The sequence below is a fragment of the Arabidopsis thaliana genome, chromosome 5, assembly GCF_000001735.4.
Source record: "Arabidopsis thaliana chromosome 5, partial sequence".
In the NCBI taxonomy this organism is placed as follows: Eukaryota; Viridiplantae; Streptophyta; class Magnoliopsida; order Brassicales; family Brassicaceae; genus Arabidopsis; species Arabidopsis thaliana.
Genome location: NC_003076.8, coordinates 15,292,651 through 15,305,814, shown reverse-complemented (window position 1 = coordinate 15,305,814; position 13,164 = coordinate 15,292,651). Strand labels below are relative to the sequence as shown.

The window sequence follows — 13,164 nt, the reverse complement described above, 5'->3', positions numbered from 1 at the left end:
TTTTGGTAGTGTGGGACCCAGTAAATCTTTGATCGACGGTCATTAATTTCCTTAATCATCATTAATCTATCTGATCGTTGGTTTGTTTTGTTTTAACAACCATTATACGTATCTGATTTATTATTTTTTACCCATCCATGTTTAGGCCAAATAAATTCCATCATTTCAACATGGATTAATTTGGCTAATTTTTATTTCATATTTAATTATTTTATAACTGTTGATTGAATTGGAACTTATTCATCAATAAACTCACATAACACACATTAACAAAATATAAATCAATAAAATTGATCTTAGAGAATACAAATGTTACAATATTACCTATCAGCTAAACAAAGACCACAAGGATAAGAACAAATGAACAATGTTGGACTATGGGTGTTGCTACTGTTACTGTGACAGGTATCACGATGAGGCAAATGTCAAGGAATCAAACTTTATGAAACTTGTATTTCTGTCCCAAATTGAATCGAGATATTGAGTCACTAAACCCCTCTTCAACAAGTGTCTTCACACCTTCAACACCTTGTTCCAGTCCCTCATCCATCTAAACATAATTCAGTACAACGAATCCATTAAAAATCCAACATAAATTCGATGAAAATAGTCATACAATATCGTTAGTCCAAAAAGTTTTAGACTTGCAGAGATCATATGACTACAGACTGGTGAACTTAGGTTAATGCAAGGGTATTACCTGTTTGCGCTCCAAGGGGCTGAATTTCTGGAGAAGAAACGCTTTCATGTCCATGTTACCTGGTGGATTTCCAATTCCTGCAGCGCAACAGACAATTTTACTACGATTGCCAAAAGGGTATTTGGCGGAACAGGACTTCAAGGTGAAACAGGACACAAACCGATTGATAAGCGGGGATAGCCGCGACAACCATTTAAATGTTCTGTCACATTCTTCAATCTGGTACATAGCAAAAGAAGTTATAATCCTTTTCAGAAAAAGCACAAGAAATGGTTATATTGTTCTAGTTCTGATTAGAAATCATAAATGACGAAGATGTATTACTTTCGTCACAGTGTGATGCGCTTCCTAGATATAAAAAATGCTTTATACTATTTGAATTCGATTCTATTCATCATTATCCATAAACCTTGGATCTTGAAGTTTTGTGTCCTTTCAAAATAGCATCTCTCTTCCTCAAGAGTAAGTACTAAGTTTAGAAGTTGAACAAATTCAACAGTCACTCGGAAATAAGATTGCAGGAGTCTGTTCCTTGCAACTTTATAAGCAAAGACACAGTTTTTGTTTACTCCCTAAACCAATAGAACCTATATACATCACTTCCCAATTCAGAGATATTACTTACCCATTGTGTTGGCTATGCCCACCTTTTGGTTGAAGTCTCAAGACACCATTAGACAAACCCATGTCATCATATATCTACACCATAGAGGCAAACACAATCTTTTGATTAATGCCATTATCATCATCATCACACAGCAAGCAATAAGACACAGTACTAACCATAAGAATGTGACGTAAGGGTATTTGGTAGTAAGCAGCTAACGGCCCAACCTTCAAAACACGTAAGTAGACGAAGAAATCAAATATAAGTACACTCCCATTTCAAGTATAAAGCCAAAGCCTTGCTTGTCAAAAATCTCAAGTAGAGAAGACACTTGAGAACAAAGGAAGAAAGACTAACCGATTCACCACTGAAATTCATGTATCCTTGAGGTTTAACCAACAAAATCGGAACTTCTCCAACAGAACCTGTTCTGGTCACATAGTGAATCATCCCAAATAAACAAACAAAAAGGTGAAACTAAATGAAACAAAAGCAAGAAACTGGTGAGAAGAGAACCTATCCCAACTAAAGCCTTGGACTGAATTGTGTTCATAGAAATATCCGTTGCTCGAGCTATATGATCAATCATCTCAAAACCAATCTAGACATAACAAAAACAGATCAAGAATCACAAAAAAGAAGAGAACTTTGATTCATAAACATCAAAATTGAATGTAAAAGAGTGAAATTTATACATTATGCCTTGTTCCGTAATACTTTAATCCAGGGTTACCAAGTCCAACAATAAGCCATGGTGTGTATTCAAATTTAAGAAGCTTGTTATCAGAAACAGGCAACGAAGCACGCAGAGAGGAAAATCTCTTCGAATTCGATTTTGTTTGAGAAAATTTATAAGCTTTTGGGTAGAGAGGAGATGTAATTGGAGAAGATGATGCACAAAACATCGCTGTAACTGAAATGAAAAAAAGATTTGAAATTGCTTCGTTAAGAATTGAATTTGGAACTAAAAACCCTAAACCCTTAATTCTACATTTGGGGAAAGTAACACTAACCCATTAATGGCGAAGAGGTTCTGATGAAATCTTCTGGGTAAAGAGAGGAAAATTGTGGATATTTTGAGGATTTCTAAAGGACGATTGAAGAATTTGAAACGAAGCCTTAAGAGAGGATAGACATTAGACAGTACAGTACAGTACTTATCATCTTTAAGTACTCTCAGAAAATTTGGCTTATCCTCTCTTAAGACATTGATTTTCATTTAGAATAGAAGTTAAAATAAAAATATCTGAGATTTTACTAAGTCTAGAGATCAGGTTTTGGATTATATTAGGATTGAATTTAACTAATTAACTTTTTAAATGTAATATTAATATATATATATATATATATATATATATATATATAATTACTCTATTTATTCCACTGCAAAATTTTATTAATTTAGAGAGGTTTTAATTTATCGATAAATTAATATTTATTGAGAAATTTTTCTAATTTGGTAATTTCTAAAAAATTTCTATAATTTTTTTTTTCATTATAGAAAATATCTTTCTAAAATCAATTACAAGTAAAAACAAGATCACGTTTAGAAAACAACACCAAAAGTTTTTGATACATTAAAATAGTATAACTAAATTTCAAATAAGAAAAAATACAAATTGAAGCAAAAAAATATTAAAAATATATTTCAAAGAAATTTCTTACATATACATACATAATTGATAGATTTATGCAATTATTAATTTATGATATTGATGGGACCATATATTTACATAGGATTTTCAAAAAGTTACTATCTTATTAATTTATCGATTTGTTTCACTTTTTACACTGGTCCCAACTCGGGATCGAAAGAATATATTAATTTATAGAGGTTATTAATTTATCGAGTATTAATTTATAGAGGTTTTATTGTAATGGATTTTTTAGGAAAAAGAATTGTTTCAAAAGAATCAAAGGAAGATACATTTTAAGACAAATAAAATTGATTTAGAATTAGGGAAATTTACTAGAGTAACCCATATTTTATACATAATGACCCAAAAGGAATGCTAAAAATATGAGTTATTTGAGTAATAATTATACCTAAATTATCCTTGTTTTCCTTTGCAGAGAAAAACAATATTACAGAAATGCCATTACTATTTAATTCCAGCAAGGCAATAAAACCACATTTATTTACGAAAATGCCATCGTCGTTTTTGGTAAATCTGTGGCTCTTGTTGCGACGGATTTGTTATCGATCATAGATTTGTTGGTCAACCACAGATTTTTTACAACAGACTTGTCTTGTACCACAGACTTTACTGTGTTATGTTACGCCAGATTTTTTTTTTTCGCAGATTTTTTAACCGTGACTGATTTGTTTCATATAGTCTCCACAGATTTTATTTAAATTTCAAAAGTAAGAATGTTGAAACCAAATCTGTCACTGATTTGTTTTCCGGACCACAGATTTTTCTTTATGGTGGCAACAGATTTTCTATTTGCACCCAAAAATCTGTTGTGTTATAACAGATTTGTTAACCTCGAAAAATGTTATATAGGCATGACAGAGTTGTTTTGTGTAATCACAGATTTAATTAACTTGTTAACAAATCTGGTGTTTTACAACAGATTTTTGTTAAAAAAAAAAATTACTACACAGTCACATAGTGATAACAGATTTGTTTTTAGTGATGACAGTTTTGTTTTTCAGTGTCAAAGCATAACAGATTTACTCATGTCAATGTTATGGCCGATTTGTTTATGACTAGAATAACCTTTTTAGTAATAACAGACTTTTTTTGGCAGATTTATTTTTAAAATTTCGAAATTTTTTGTTATATGAGATTTATTAGCTAGCCCTCAATTAAATTATTTCCCGGTCTGATTGTATGTTAAATCCGGTTTGACTAGATTTTTTTTTTTTTTTTTTGAAAACGTTACGACAGACTTTTATTAGCTGACAGATTTTTCCGAAATATTACCATATTTGAGTCAAGGAATATTCTCGTAACGCGTAGGGTTTTCTTACGGCAGATTTGTTTATGTTATTTCCATATTTGATGTTTAATGCATTAAATTGACAATAAAGTGTATATCTTTCTAAAATCAAATTTTTTGGTTTTTTTCCTTATTCTACACATATCAACTATTTCAATAAGATCTTTTGATTGCGTTTCTTTTTATCAATTTATATTTTTAATTTATATTTTTAATATAATCTTAATTTATATTTTTCAATTTATATTCTTAATTTATATTTTTTCATATCAATAAGATCCAGTTTTTTTCGGGATCTTATTCATTTATATTTTTAATTTATTTGATTTATAATTCGTTTTTTTTTGCTAAAAATATGGTATTAAGGTTGATTAAGGTTAATTGGTCTTTTTACTTAAAATTAGAGTCATTTTAGTTAATCATTGCCAAGAGGAGTCATTCTAGTTATTTTTGTTAAAATTAGAGTCAATCTGAGCAAATTTCAGTTAGAATTATTGAAAATATAAATCACAAAAATTAATACAAAATTAAGTGCTAATAAATATAGATAATTTGGTCCCAAAATTATAGAACTTATTTTTATACTCCCTCTGTTTCTATATAAATGTAGTTTAAGGGATTTTTTTTTTTTAATTTAAATGTTGTTTTCAACTTTCTATGCAAATAATAAATGTATTTAATATTCTTTAACCAATAATATTTAATCATCTATTTTTTTATTGGTTGAATTGGTTATAATAAATGATGTTTTTATATAAAAGAGCTAATTAAATGAGATTTTTATGATTTCTTAATTTGTGTGTAAAAACCTTAAACTACAACTAATATGAAACAGAGGGAATATAAATTATTGACCATAAAATTTGAAAATGTTTTTAGTCCCATAAAATTCAGAGCCTGTCTGAAAGAATGACTGACTTTAGGCCTATAAGTCCCTGTAATGTTATTTACAAGATTATTGGGAAGTTGTTAGCAAACAGATTAAAGCAGATTCTCCCATCTTTAATTTCTGAATCTCAGGCAGCTTTTGTTAAAGGCAGACTAATTAGTGATAATATCCTGATAGCTCATGAGTTGCTCCATGCCTTAAGCTCCAATAATAAGTGCTCTGAGGAATTCATTGCAATCAAAACTAACATCTCTAAAGCTTATGATAGAGTTGAATGGCCCTTTCTAGAGAATGCAATGAGGAGGCTGGGATTTGCAGAGAGTTGGATTCAGCTGATCATGGAATGTGTCAAATCGGTTAGATACCAAGTGCTGATAAATGGTACTCCCCATGGAGAGATTACCCCAACTCGGGGACTAAGGCAAGGTGATCCCCTATCTCCTTATCTCTTTGTAATCTGTACAGAGATGTTGGTAAAGATGCTCCAGGTGGCAGAGCAAAAGCAGCTCATAACTGGCCTCAAAGTTGCAAGGGGGGCTCCTCCTATCTCTCATCTCCTCTTTGCAGATGACAGTATGTTTTACTGTAAGGAAAACAATGAAGAGCTTGGTCAGATTATAAGGATCATTGAGGAGTATAACTTAGCCTCAGGCCAACGTGTTAATTACCTTAAATCGAGTGTTTATTTTGGAAAGCACATCCCGGAGGAAAGGAGAGCTCTTGTGAAAGAAAAGCTGGGAATTAAGAAAGAGGGAGGAGAGGGAGTGTATTTGGCCTTGCCTGAATCGTTTCAGGGGTCAAAAGTATCTATTTTAAGCTATTTAAAGGAACGCCTGAGCAAGAAGGTATTGGGATGACAGTCAAGATTCCTTTCCCCCGTGGGAAAGAGACACTCCTTAAAGTTGTGGCAATGGCCCTCCCCACCTATACTATGTCGTGCTTTAAAATCCTAAAAACAGTGTGTCAACAAATAGAGTCAGTTATGGCAGAGTTTTGGTGGAAGAACAAGCGGAACGGTAGAGGCATGCATTGGAAAGCTTGGAGCCATCTCAGCAGGCCTAAAGCTGTGGGAGGGCTGGGATTTAAAGAGATCGAAGCCTTCAACATAGCTCTTTTGGGGAAGCAGCTTTGGAGGATGCTTACTGAAAAAGATTCTTTAATGGCGAAGGGGTTCAAAAGTAGGTATTTTAGTAAATCTGATCCTCTTAATGCTCCCTTAGGTTCGCGACCATCCTTTGCCTGGAAAAGTTTTCATGAAGCACAAGTGCTTATTAGACAAGGTGCAAGGGCAGTGGTTGAAGATGGAGTCTCTGTGAATATCTGGACGGATCCTTGGATCGATTCTAAACCGGCAAAGGCTATCCAAATGATGAAAAGAATTCCTCTGGACAGTCAACAAGCGGCTAGTGCTATTAACTGTGTTAAAGACGTAATGTCGTTGGATGGACGAGGATGGAATAACACTCTAGTGAAAATGCTGTTTACAGAGGAGGATCAGAGGAAAATCTTGGGTCTCCGGCCAGGGGGTAAGGATACAAAGGACAGGTACGCTTGGGACTTTAGTCGCTCCGGTCACTACTCGGTGAAATCAGGTTATTGGGTCATGGCTGAGATTATCAATAAAAGGAGTGCACCTCAAGAAGTCCTTCAACCAAGCTTGGAACCAATTTTCCAACAGATTTGGCGGTTAGAGGTTCCACCTAAAATTCATCATTTTCTGTGGAAATGTTTGAGTAACTGTCTTTCTGTTGCTGGAAACCTTGCCCACAGACACCTGGCTAGAGATAAGGGCTGCGTTAGATGCCCATTCCTAGGAGAGACAGTTAATCATTTGCTTTTTAAATGTACCTTTGCCCGGCTTATTTGGGCAATCTCTCCCTTCCCAGCTCCTCCAGGGGGTGAATGGGTTGACTCTCTATATTCAAACATGTCTCATGTCCTCATGTGCAATCAGTCTCAGCCTCACAAGGCTGACTCTCATGAGATGGTACCCTAGATTCTTTGGAGATTGTGGAAAAACAGGAATGATCTAGTGTTCAAAGGAATAGAATTCTCAGCCAAACAGGTGATCCTTAAGGCTACAGAAGATTTGGAGGAATGGAATAACCGCAAGGAACCGCAGCCACAAAAAGTTCTCCCTCAACCGCCAGGCATGCAATGCAGGAGATGGCAACCCCCAAGCTACGGTTGGGTGAAATGCAACACAGATGGTGCCTGGGTTGATGTAGCTCCGAACTGTGGCGTTGGATGGGTGCTGAGAAACCAGTTTGGAGAGGTGTTGTGGATGGGGCTAAGGGCCTTACCAAGAGTGCAGTCGATGCTGGAAACTGAGCTTGAAGCCCTGAGATGGGCAATCCTTTCATTGTCCAGATTCAATTATAAAAGAGTGATCTTTGAGTCGGATTCTCAGTTCTTAGTGTCTTTGATCAAGAATAATATAGACCATCCAAGCCTAGCTTCAAGGATCCAAGACATTAGGAATCTCCTCCATCACTTTGATGAAGTCAGGTTTCAATTCATATGGCGTGAAGGAAACAGAGTGGCCGATAGAATTGCAAGGGAATCTCTTTCTTTAGTGAATTATGATCTCATTTTGTATTCTGTTATGCCAGACTGGATCAAACACATTGTGGTTTTAGAATCCGTGTAATCGAACGTTGGATAATATAAAGTTGTTGTTGAGCCAAAAAAAAAAAAAAAAAAAAAAAATTCAGAGCCTGTCTACAACGTACATATATGTACGACATACGTTGAACAAGCTAATCCTGTGATACATGACGAACGACACTACCTATAGTACTCTTAGTACTGGAACCTCCCATAGACAATTAACAATCAACAACTAAAAAACGAATCCCATACTTCATGTAAAAGGTTTAAAAGGTCAAGGAGTTTCCACTATATATCTTCTTGTAGCCAAAAGTTCAAGTCAATAAGACATGTTTTTATAATGATTAAGCGCATAACAGTAACAAGGGGTTAAAAAAATAGAAAATGCAAAAAAATGAAATAAACAAATGCAGAAACTACAAAGAAGACGCGCTTGAATCGACGACATAAAAGAAGACAAAAAAATTCGACATGACCCATACAATCCATTAACCAAAAAAAAAAAGAATGAAAAGGAAAGTTTTTTCATAGGTTTCATCAACTCTTAGTAAAGAGAGAGAATGGATCTGAGATCAATTAAGCCACTAATTGATTCATCTGAGATCAATTAAGCTACTTCTTAGAGCGAGTCTAATCCTTACTTCTCTTCGTGGAGTCAACAAATTTTGTTGTTGTTCCATAACGCATCTTCAAATTTCAATTGTTTTTTTCATTCATAAACTTGAATCACAGGCTTGGTCTTGGAATCATTGGTCAAAAGAGAGAGGCTACAACTTTAAAAGGTAAACCAAATATGAAAAGAATTGATGTTGATCTTAAGCTTATCTTGTTCCCTTTGCTGCTCTTGTTTAGTGTCTCGGTTTTTGCTTAGGGGAGTCTGTAGATCGAGTCCAATACATCTTCTTGGCATGAGCTTAGTCGATGCATTGAATCAATCTCGAATAGTTTATGCTTCTGTTTTTAAACTTTTTTTTTTCTTTTTGCATGAAACCATGTTTTTAGGATTTCTTTTATGCAATGTTTTGAAACCCGATCCGGACGATGAACCGGACTACCTTTTGGGTCACCAGGTCATCGGGTCAACTGGATTAGACCACGAATTAATTAGTTAAAATTTATTTAATAAATTTAATATTAATAGAAATTTTAGAGTATTTTATAAAAAAAAAAATTTAGTATTATAAATATAAAACAAAAATAATCATATCATATTTAATCAAATATAAAATTATATTATGTTTAACAAAATATAAAATCATTTACACCCAAATATATATAGAAAAAATCAAACAATAATAATAAAGTGGTTAAAAATTTGAAATCCAACTAAATGTCTAACACCGTAACAAATATATTAGAAGATCATCAATGACAGAAATAAATTAATAAAACATTGTGAATTCAAACAACTAATCTCGGTTGTCTCTCTCACCATTCAATTCAATTTTAAGGCGGTATTGTAAAGTCTTCACCAAAATCTAAAACATCAAATGAATTTAAGAACTGAAAAAACTTTTAAAAATAATTGAATAAATTCTAAAATCTCATATTTTATTATAAAATCAAGAGAACTTTTTAAAACCCACACCCGGCCGGTTCAACCGGTTCACCGGGTCACGAGTTAATTGCGAGTTTTTGTGGGTTTTTTCGGTTTTGAACTTGTTGGGTTTTAGCACTAAACCCAAACCGGAAAAGTGTTCGGGTCACGGGTTAACCGGTCGGACCGGACGGTTCGGGTCGGGCGTGAAAACACTGCTTTTATGTAAAAAATAAACTTTCATTTTCACTAATGATTTTTTTTCCTATTAAATCAAAACCCAAGAATTAATATATGAAAATAATTAGGGGACGCAAAAAAATTTAAAAGAATAAGGACAACGATGTAATAAATGATTTTTATAATAAATGATGTTTTTATATAAAAGAGGTAGATTAAATGAGATTTTATGATTTCGTTTGTAAAAACCTTAAACTACAACCAATATGAAATAGAGGGAGTATGTTTTACTCGGTAGATAGGTTACTATTCAGTACATCAGATTCATGTCGCATTAATTGGATTACAAAGATGTTTGTTGCTTTTATAAAGGGTAGTCATATATCTTCCTTTTGTCTATGACTTTATAACATTTCAAAATTTTAATCCTGAATAGGCCTTCAATAACGTTGGACCGGCTCTAAGAGGACAAAGGGTAGTCTTATATCTTCAGTCTTCTACAAGCCAATGGTTGAAGGGTTCTCATTGTCATTGATGTTCCTCCTTGTTTCACATTTCTTTGTCTCAGGTACGGTCACTTCCACATAAGTATAATTTTTGGTTTAGTCGCTATTTGATGAATTTTCTTTCTTATTTTAAAATTTTGTTTTAATGGCAGGAGTAATGTCGAGAAACTTTACTATAGAGAACAAATGCGATTACACTGTCTGGCCGGGATTCCTAACCATGACTACTGCGGTTTCGCTCCCCACCAACGGCTTCTCCCTCAAGAAAGGGGAGTCACGTGTCATCAATGTGCCACCGTCATGGTCAGGTCGTTTGTGGGGTAGATCGTTCTGCTCCACCAGCTCAACAGGGAATTTCTCATGTGCCACGGGAGACTGCGGCTCCGGAAAAATCGAGTGCTCCGATTCCGGAGCAAGGCCTCCTACGACGCTAATTGATTTTACCCTTGACGCTACCGACGGTCAAGACTTCTACGATGTAAGCGTCGTGGATGGTTACAACCTTCCGTTGGTTGTGGTCCCACAACGTCTAGGGAGTGGCCGGACATGTAGCAACGTTGGTTGTGTGGTTAACTTGAACAAGACTTGTCCGTCGGAGCTTAAAGTGATGGGAAGCTCTAACAAGGAACATCCCATTGCTTGCATGAACGCTTGTCAGAAATTCGGGTTGCCGGAGTTCTGCTGCTACGGTGAGTACGGTAAACCTGCAAAATGTCAACCGACGCTTTACTCTACGAATTTCAAGAACGAGTGTCCACTCGCTTATAGCTATGCTTATGACAATGAAAACAACACCTTCAGATGCTCAAACTCACCTAACTATGTCATCACCTTTTGCCCGTAAGTCCTCGTATATAACTCTCCTCTAGTAACTTTCTATTTCGTCAAAGACATCCTACAGCTTTAATTTTGACCATTTACTCTAGTTATATTTTCTAGAATGTGGTAATGTAAATAATCAATAATTGCAATGCGTGTGGGGATTATAGCTGAGATTTACCCTAATGTCTGATTAGCTAGCGTGTGCCTATTGATTTTTAAAACATTGGTCTTTCGGACAAACTATGAAACTAATATGTAATAATGTCACTTGTTGGATAGCAACGACATAAGTTCAATGTCTCAACCATCCAAGGAAACTAATGGAGGAACGAAACGTAAGTTTATTTTATTTACTTTTTCATACCTTATGTTATTTTAATTTTTGCTTAAAAGACTTTTTGTTTGAATGTTCTTACAGAAAAGTCATCATGGAAGTTAAAACTCATAGTTGGTACCATATCTCGCTCAATCCATAGTACTTTTGTATACGAAAAACACCTCGTTTTTAATTCTTCTTAATTATCTTATTCCAGGAGTCTCAGCAGCTTTGACCCTGATGATCTTAATTGTGGTCGTAATAATAGTGAGAACAAAGAATATGAGAAATAGTGAGTGGAATGATCAGAACGTTGAAGCAGTTGCAATGTTGAAACGATACAGTTATACAAGAGTCAAGAAGATGACAAACTCATTTGCGCATGTTCTCGGTAAAGGAGGATTTGGAACTGTCTACAAAGGAAAGTTAGCCGATAGCGGTCGGGATGTCGCAGTTAAGATCTTGAAGGTGTCAGAGGGTAATGGAGAAGAGTTCATTAATGAAGTAGCAAGCATGAGTAGAACATCTCATGTCAATATTGTTTCTCTGCTTGGATTCTGTTATGAAAAGAACAAGAGAGCTATAATCTACGAGTTCATGCCGAATGGGTCCCTCGACAAGTATATTTCTGCGAATATGTCAACAAAGATGGAATGGGAAAGATTATACGACGTTGCGGTAGGTATCTCTCGCGGCCTAGAGTATTTACACAATCGGTGTGTCACGAGGATTGTCCATTTCGACATAAAGCCGCAGAACATACTGATGGACGAAAATCTTTGTCCTAAGATTTCAGATTTTGGTCTTGCTAAACTCTGCAAAAATAAGGAGAGCATCATATCAATGCTACACATGAGAGGGACCTTTGGATACATTGCCCCTGAAATGTTTTCCAAGAATTTTGGAGCAGTTTCGCATAAGTCAGATGTTTATAGTTATGGGATGGTAGTTCTTGAGATGATTGGAGCAAAGAATATAGAAAAGGTTGAATATTCTGGATCTAACAATGGTTCAATGTACTTTCCAGAATGGGTCTATAAAGATTTTGAGAAGGGAGAAATCACAAGGATTTTTGGAGATAGTATAACTGATGAAGAAGAGAAAATTGCAAAGAAATTGGTATTGGTTGCTCTATGGTGTATACAGATGAATCCATCAGACCGTCCACCAATGATCAAAGTCATTGAGATGTTAGAGGGGAATCTAGAGGCTCTTCAAGTACCACCTAATCCTCTCTTGTTTTCACCCGAGGAAACGGTTCCAGACACTCTTGAAGATAGTGATGACACTTCAACCTTCTTTAATCCAAGTCATTTTGAAAGAGGTACTCTCTTAGATAGTGAAGATGTTTTACAACATGGGTCAAGGTCCTCCTAAACTAAAGTCAACCGGAGAGCGGATCTCTTTAAACTTGTCATGATCTTTAGCTATTTCTCGATTAGTTTTTAATAACTTCTGACTTAATAGTGTGTTTCTATGCTTATTAGATGATGTTTACTGACGCAGGCACTCAATATTGTTGGTTAATGAAGACTATTTTCTGTTGTTTTTCTCTTGGAAAGAGAGAAACGTTAATATAAACTCCCCAAAACAATGTTAAGATATCAATAAAATTCTTTTGTGTTTCTTGATAAAATCTTACGATAGGCGTTCAATTGTTTATAGTAACTTTTGCGCCAAATTTAATGTTCTTGTTCGTTAACCCCAAAAAAATTTAACCGTTTAGCAAAGAGAAAAAGGAAAATTCTAACCATTTGGAGATATATATCAAATTTTGTGGGATTGAGTAATGTTCAGGGTGTAGGTCTCCTTGATCAAGTGGTTGACCACATGTTAATAATTATTTGGATAATTGCATATATGCCATTTTCACGATTTACGTATATGAGTGTATACAACTTAATTAATTTCTAACTATTTTTTTCTTTTTTGTACCAAACACTATTTATATTAAGTTATCAGAAAGAGATTTTCCTATAAAGAAAGCCATTCAGGAACCGATTTGCTTAGATGGGAAAAAAAGACATTTTCGTGCCCGAGTTTTCTTAGCT

The 13,164-nt window shown here is 34.6% G+C and overlaps 2 protein-coding genes and 1 pseudogene across 5 annotated transcripts; 2 read left to right on the top strand and 1 right to left on the bottom strand.

Annotated features, from left to right (window-relative positions):
* Positions 1–217: 217 nt before the first annotated feature.
* AT5G38290 (Peptidyl-tRNA hydrolase family protein) lies at positions 218–2,495 on the bottom strand. Of its 2 annotated transcripts, NM_203131.3 has the most exons (9): positions 2,321–2,492; positions 2,003–2,220; positions 1,824–1,908; positions 1,665–1,732; positions 1,484–1,534; positions 1,326–1,399; positions 861–919; positions 701–777; positions 218–550 (listed from the first exon to the last, which is right to left on the bottom strand). In NM_203131.3, exons 1-9 carry the CDS (start codon positions 2,322–2,324, stop codon positions 434–436), a joined length of 753 nt encoding a protein of 250 aa, NP_974860.1. In that variant the 5' UTR covers positions 2,325–2,492; the 3' UTR covers positions 218–433. The 2 variants fall into 2 exon arrangements, with proteins under 2 accessions (NP_974860.1, NP_198645.1); NM_123190.3 differs by having other exon boundaries at positions 226–550; positions 2,003–2,495.
* A 2,611-nt stretch (positions 2,496–5,106) lies between these two features.
* On the top strand, positions 5,107–7,782 carry AT5G38285 (annotated as a pseudogene; the record flags this gene model as incomplete). The annotated part of the gene is made up of 1 exon: positions 5,107–7,782.
* A 421-nt stretch (positions 7,783–8,203) lies between these two features.
* PR5K (PR5-like receptor kinase) lies at positions 8,204–12,767 on the top strand. 2 transcript variants are annotated; one of them, NM_001344239.1, is made up of 7 exons: positions 8,232–8,534; positions 9,906–10,037; positions 10,128–10,815; positions 11,077–11,132; positions 11,216–11,248; positions 11,331–12,437; positions 12,620–12,767. In NM_001344239.1, exons 2-7 carry the CDS (start codon positions 9,977–9,979, stop codon positions 12,691–12,693), a joined length of 2,019 nt encoding a protein of 672 aa, NP_001330266.1. In that variant the 5' UTR covers positions 8,232–8,534; positions 9,906–9,976; the 3' UTR covers positions 12,694–12,767. The 2 variants fall into 2 exon arrangements, with proteins under 2 accessions (NP_198644.1, NP_001330266.1); NM_123189.2 differs by having other exon boundaries at positions 8,204–8,534; positions 11,331–12,749.
* The last annotated feature ends 397 nt before the right edge of the window (positions 12,768–13,164 follow it).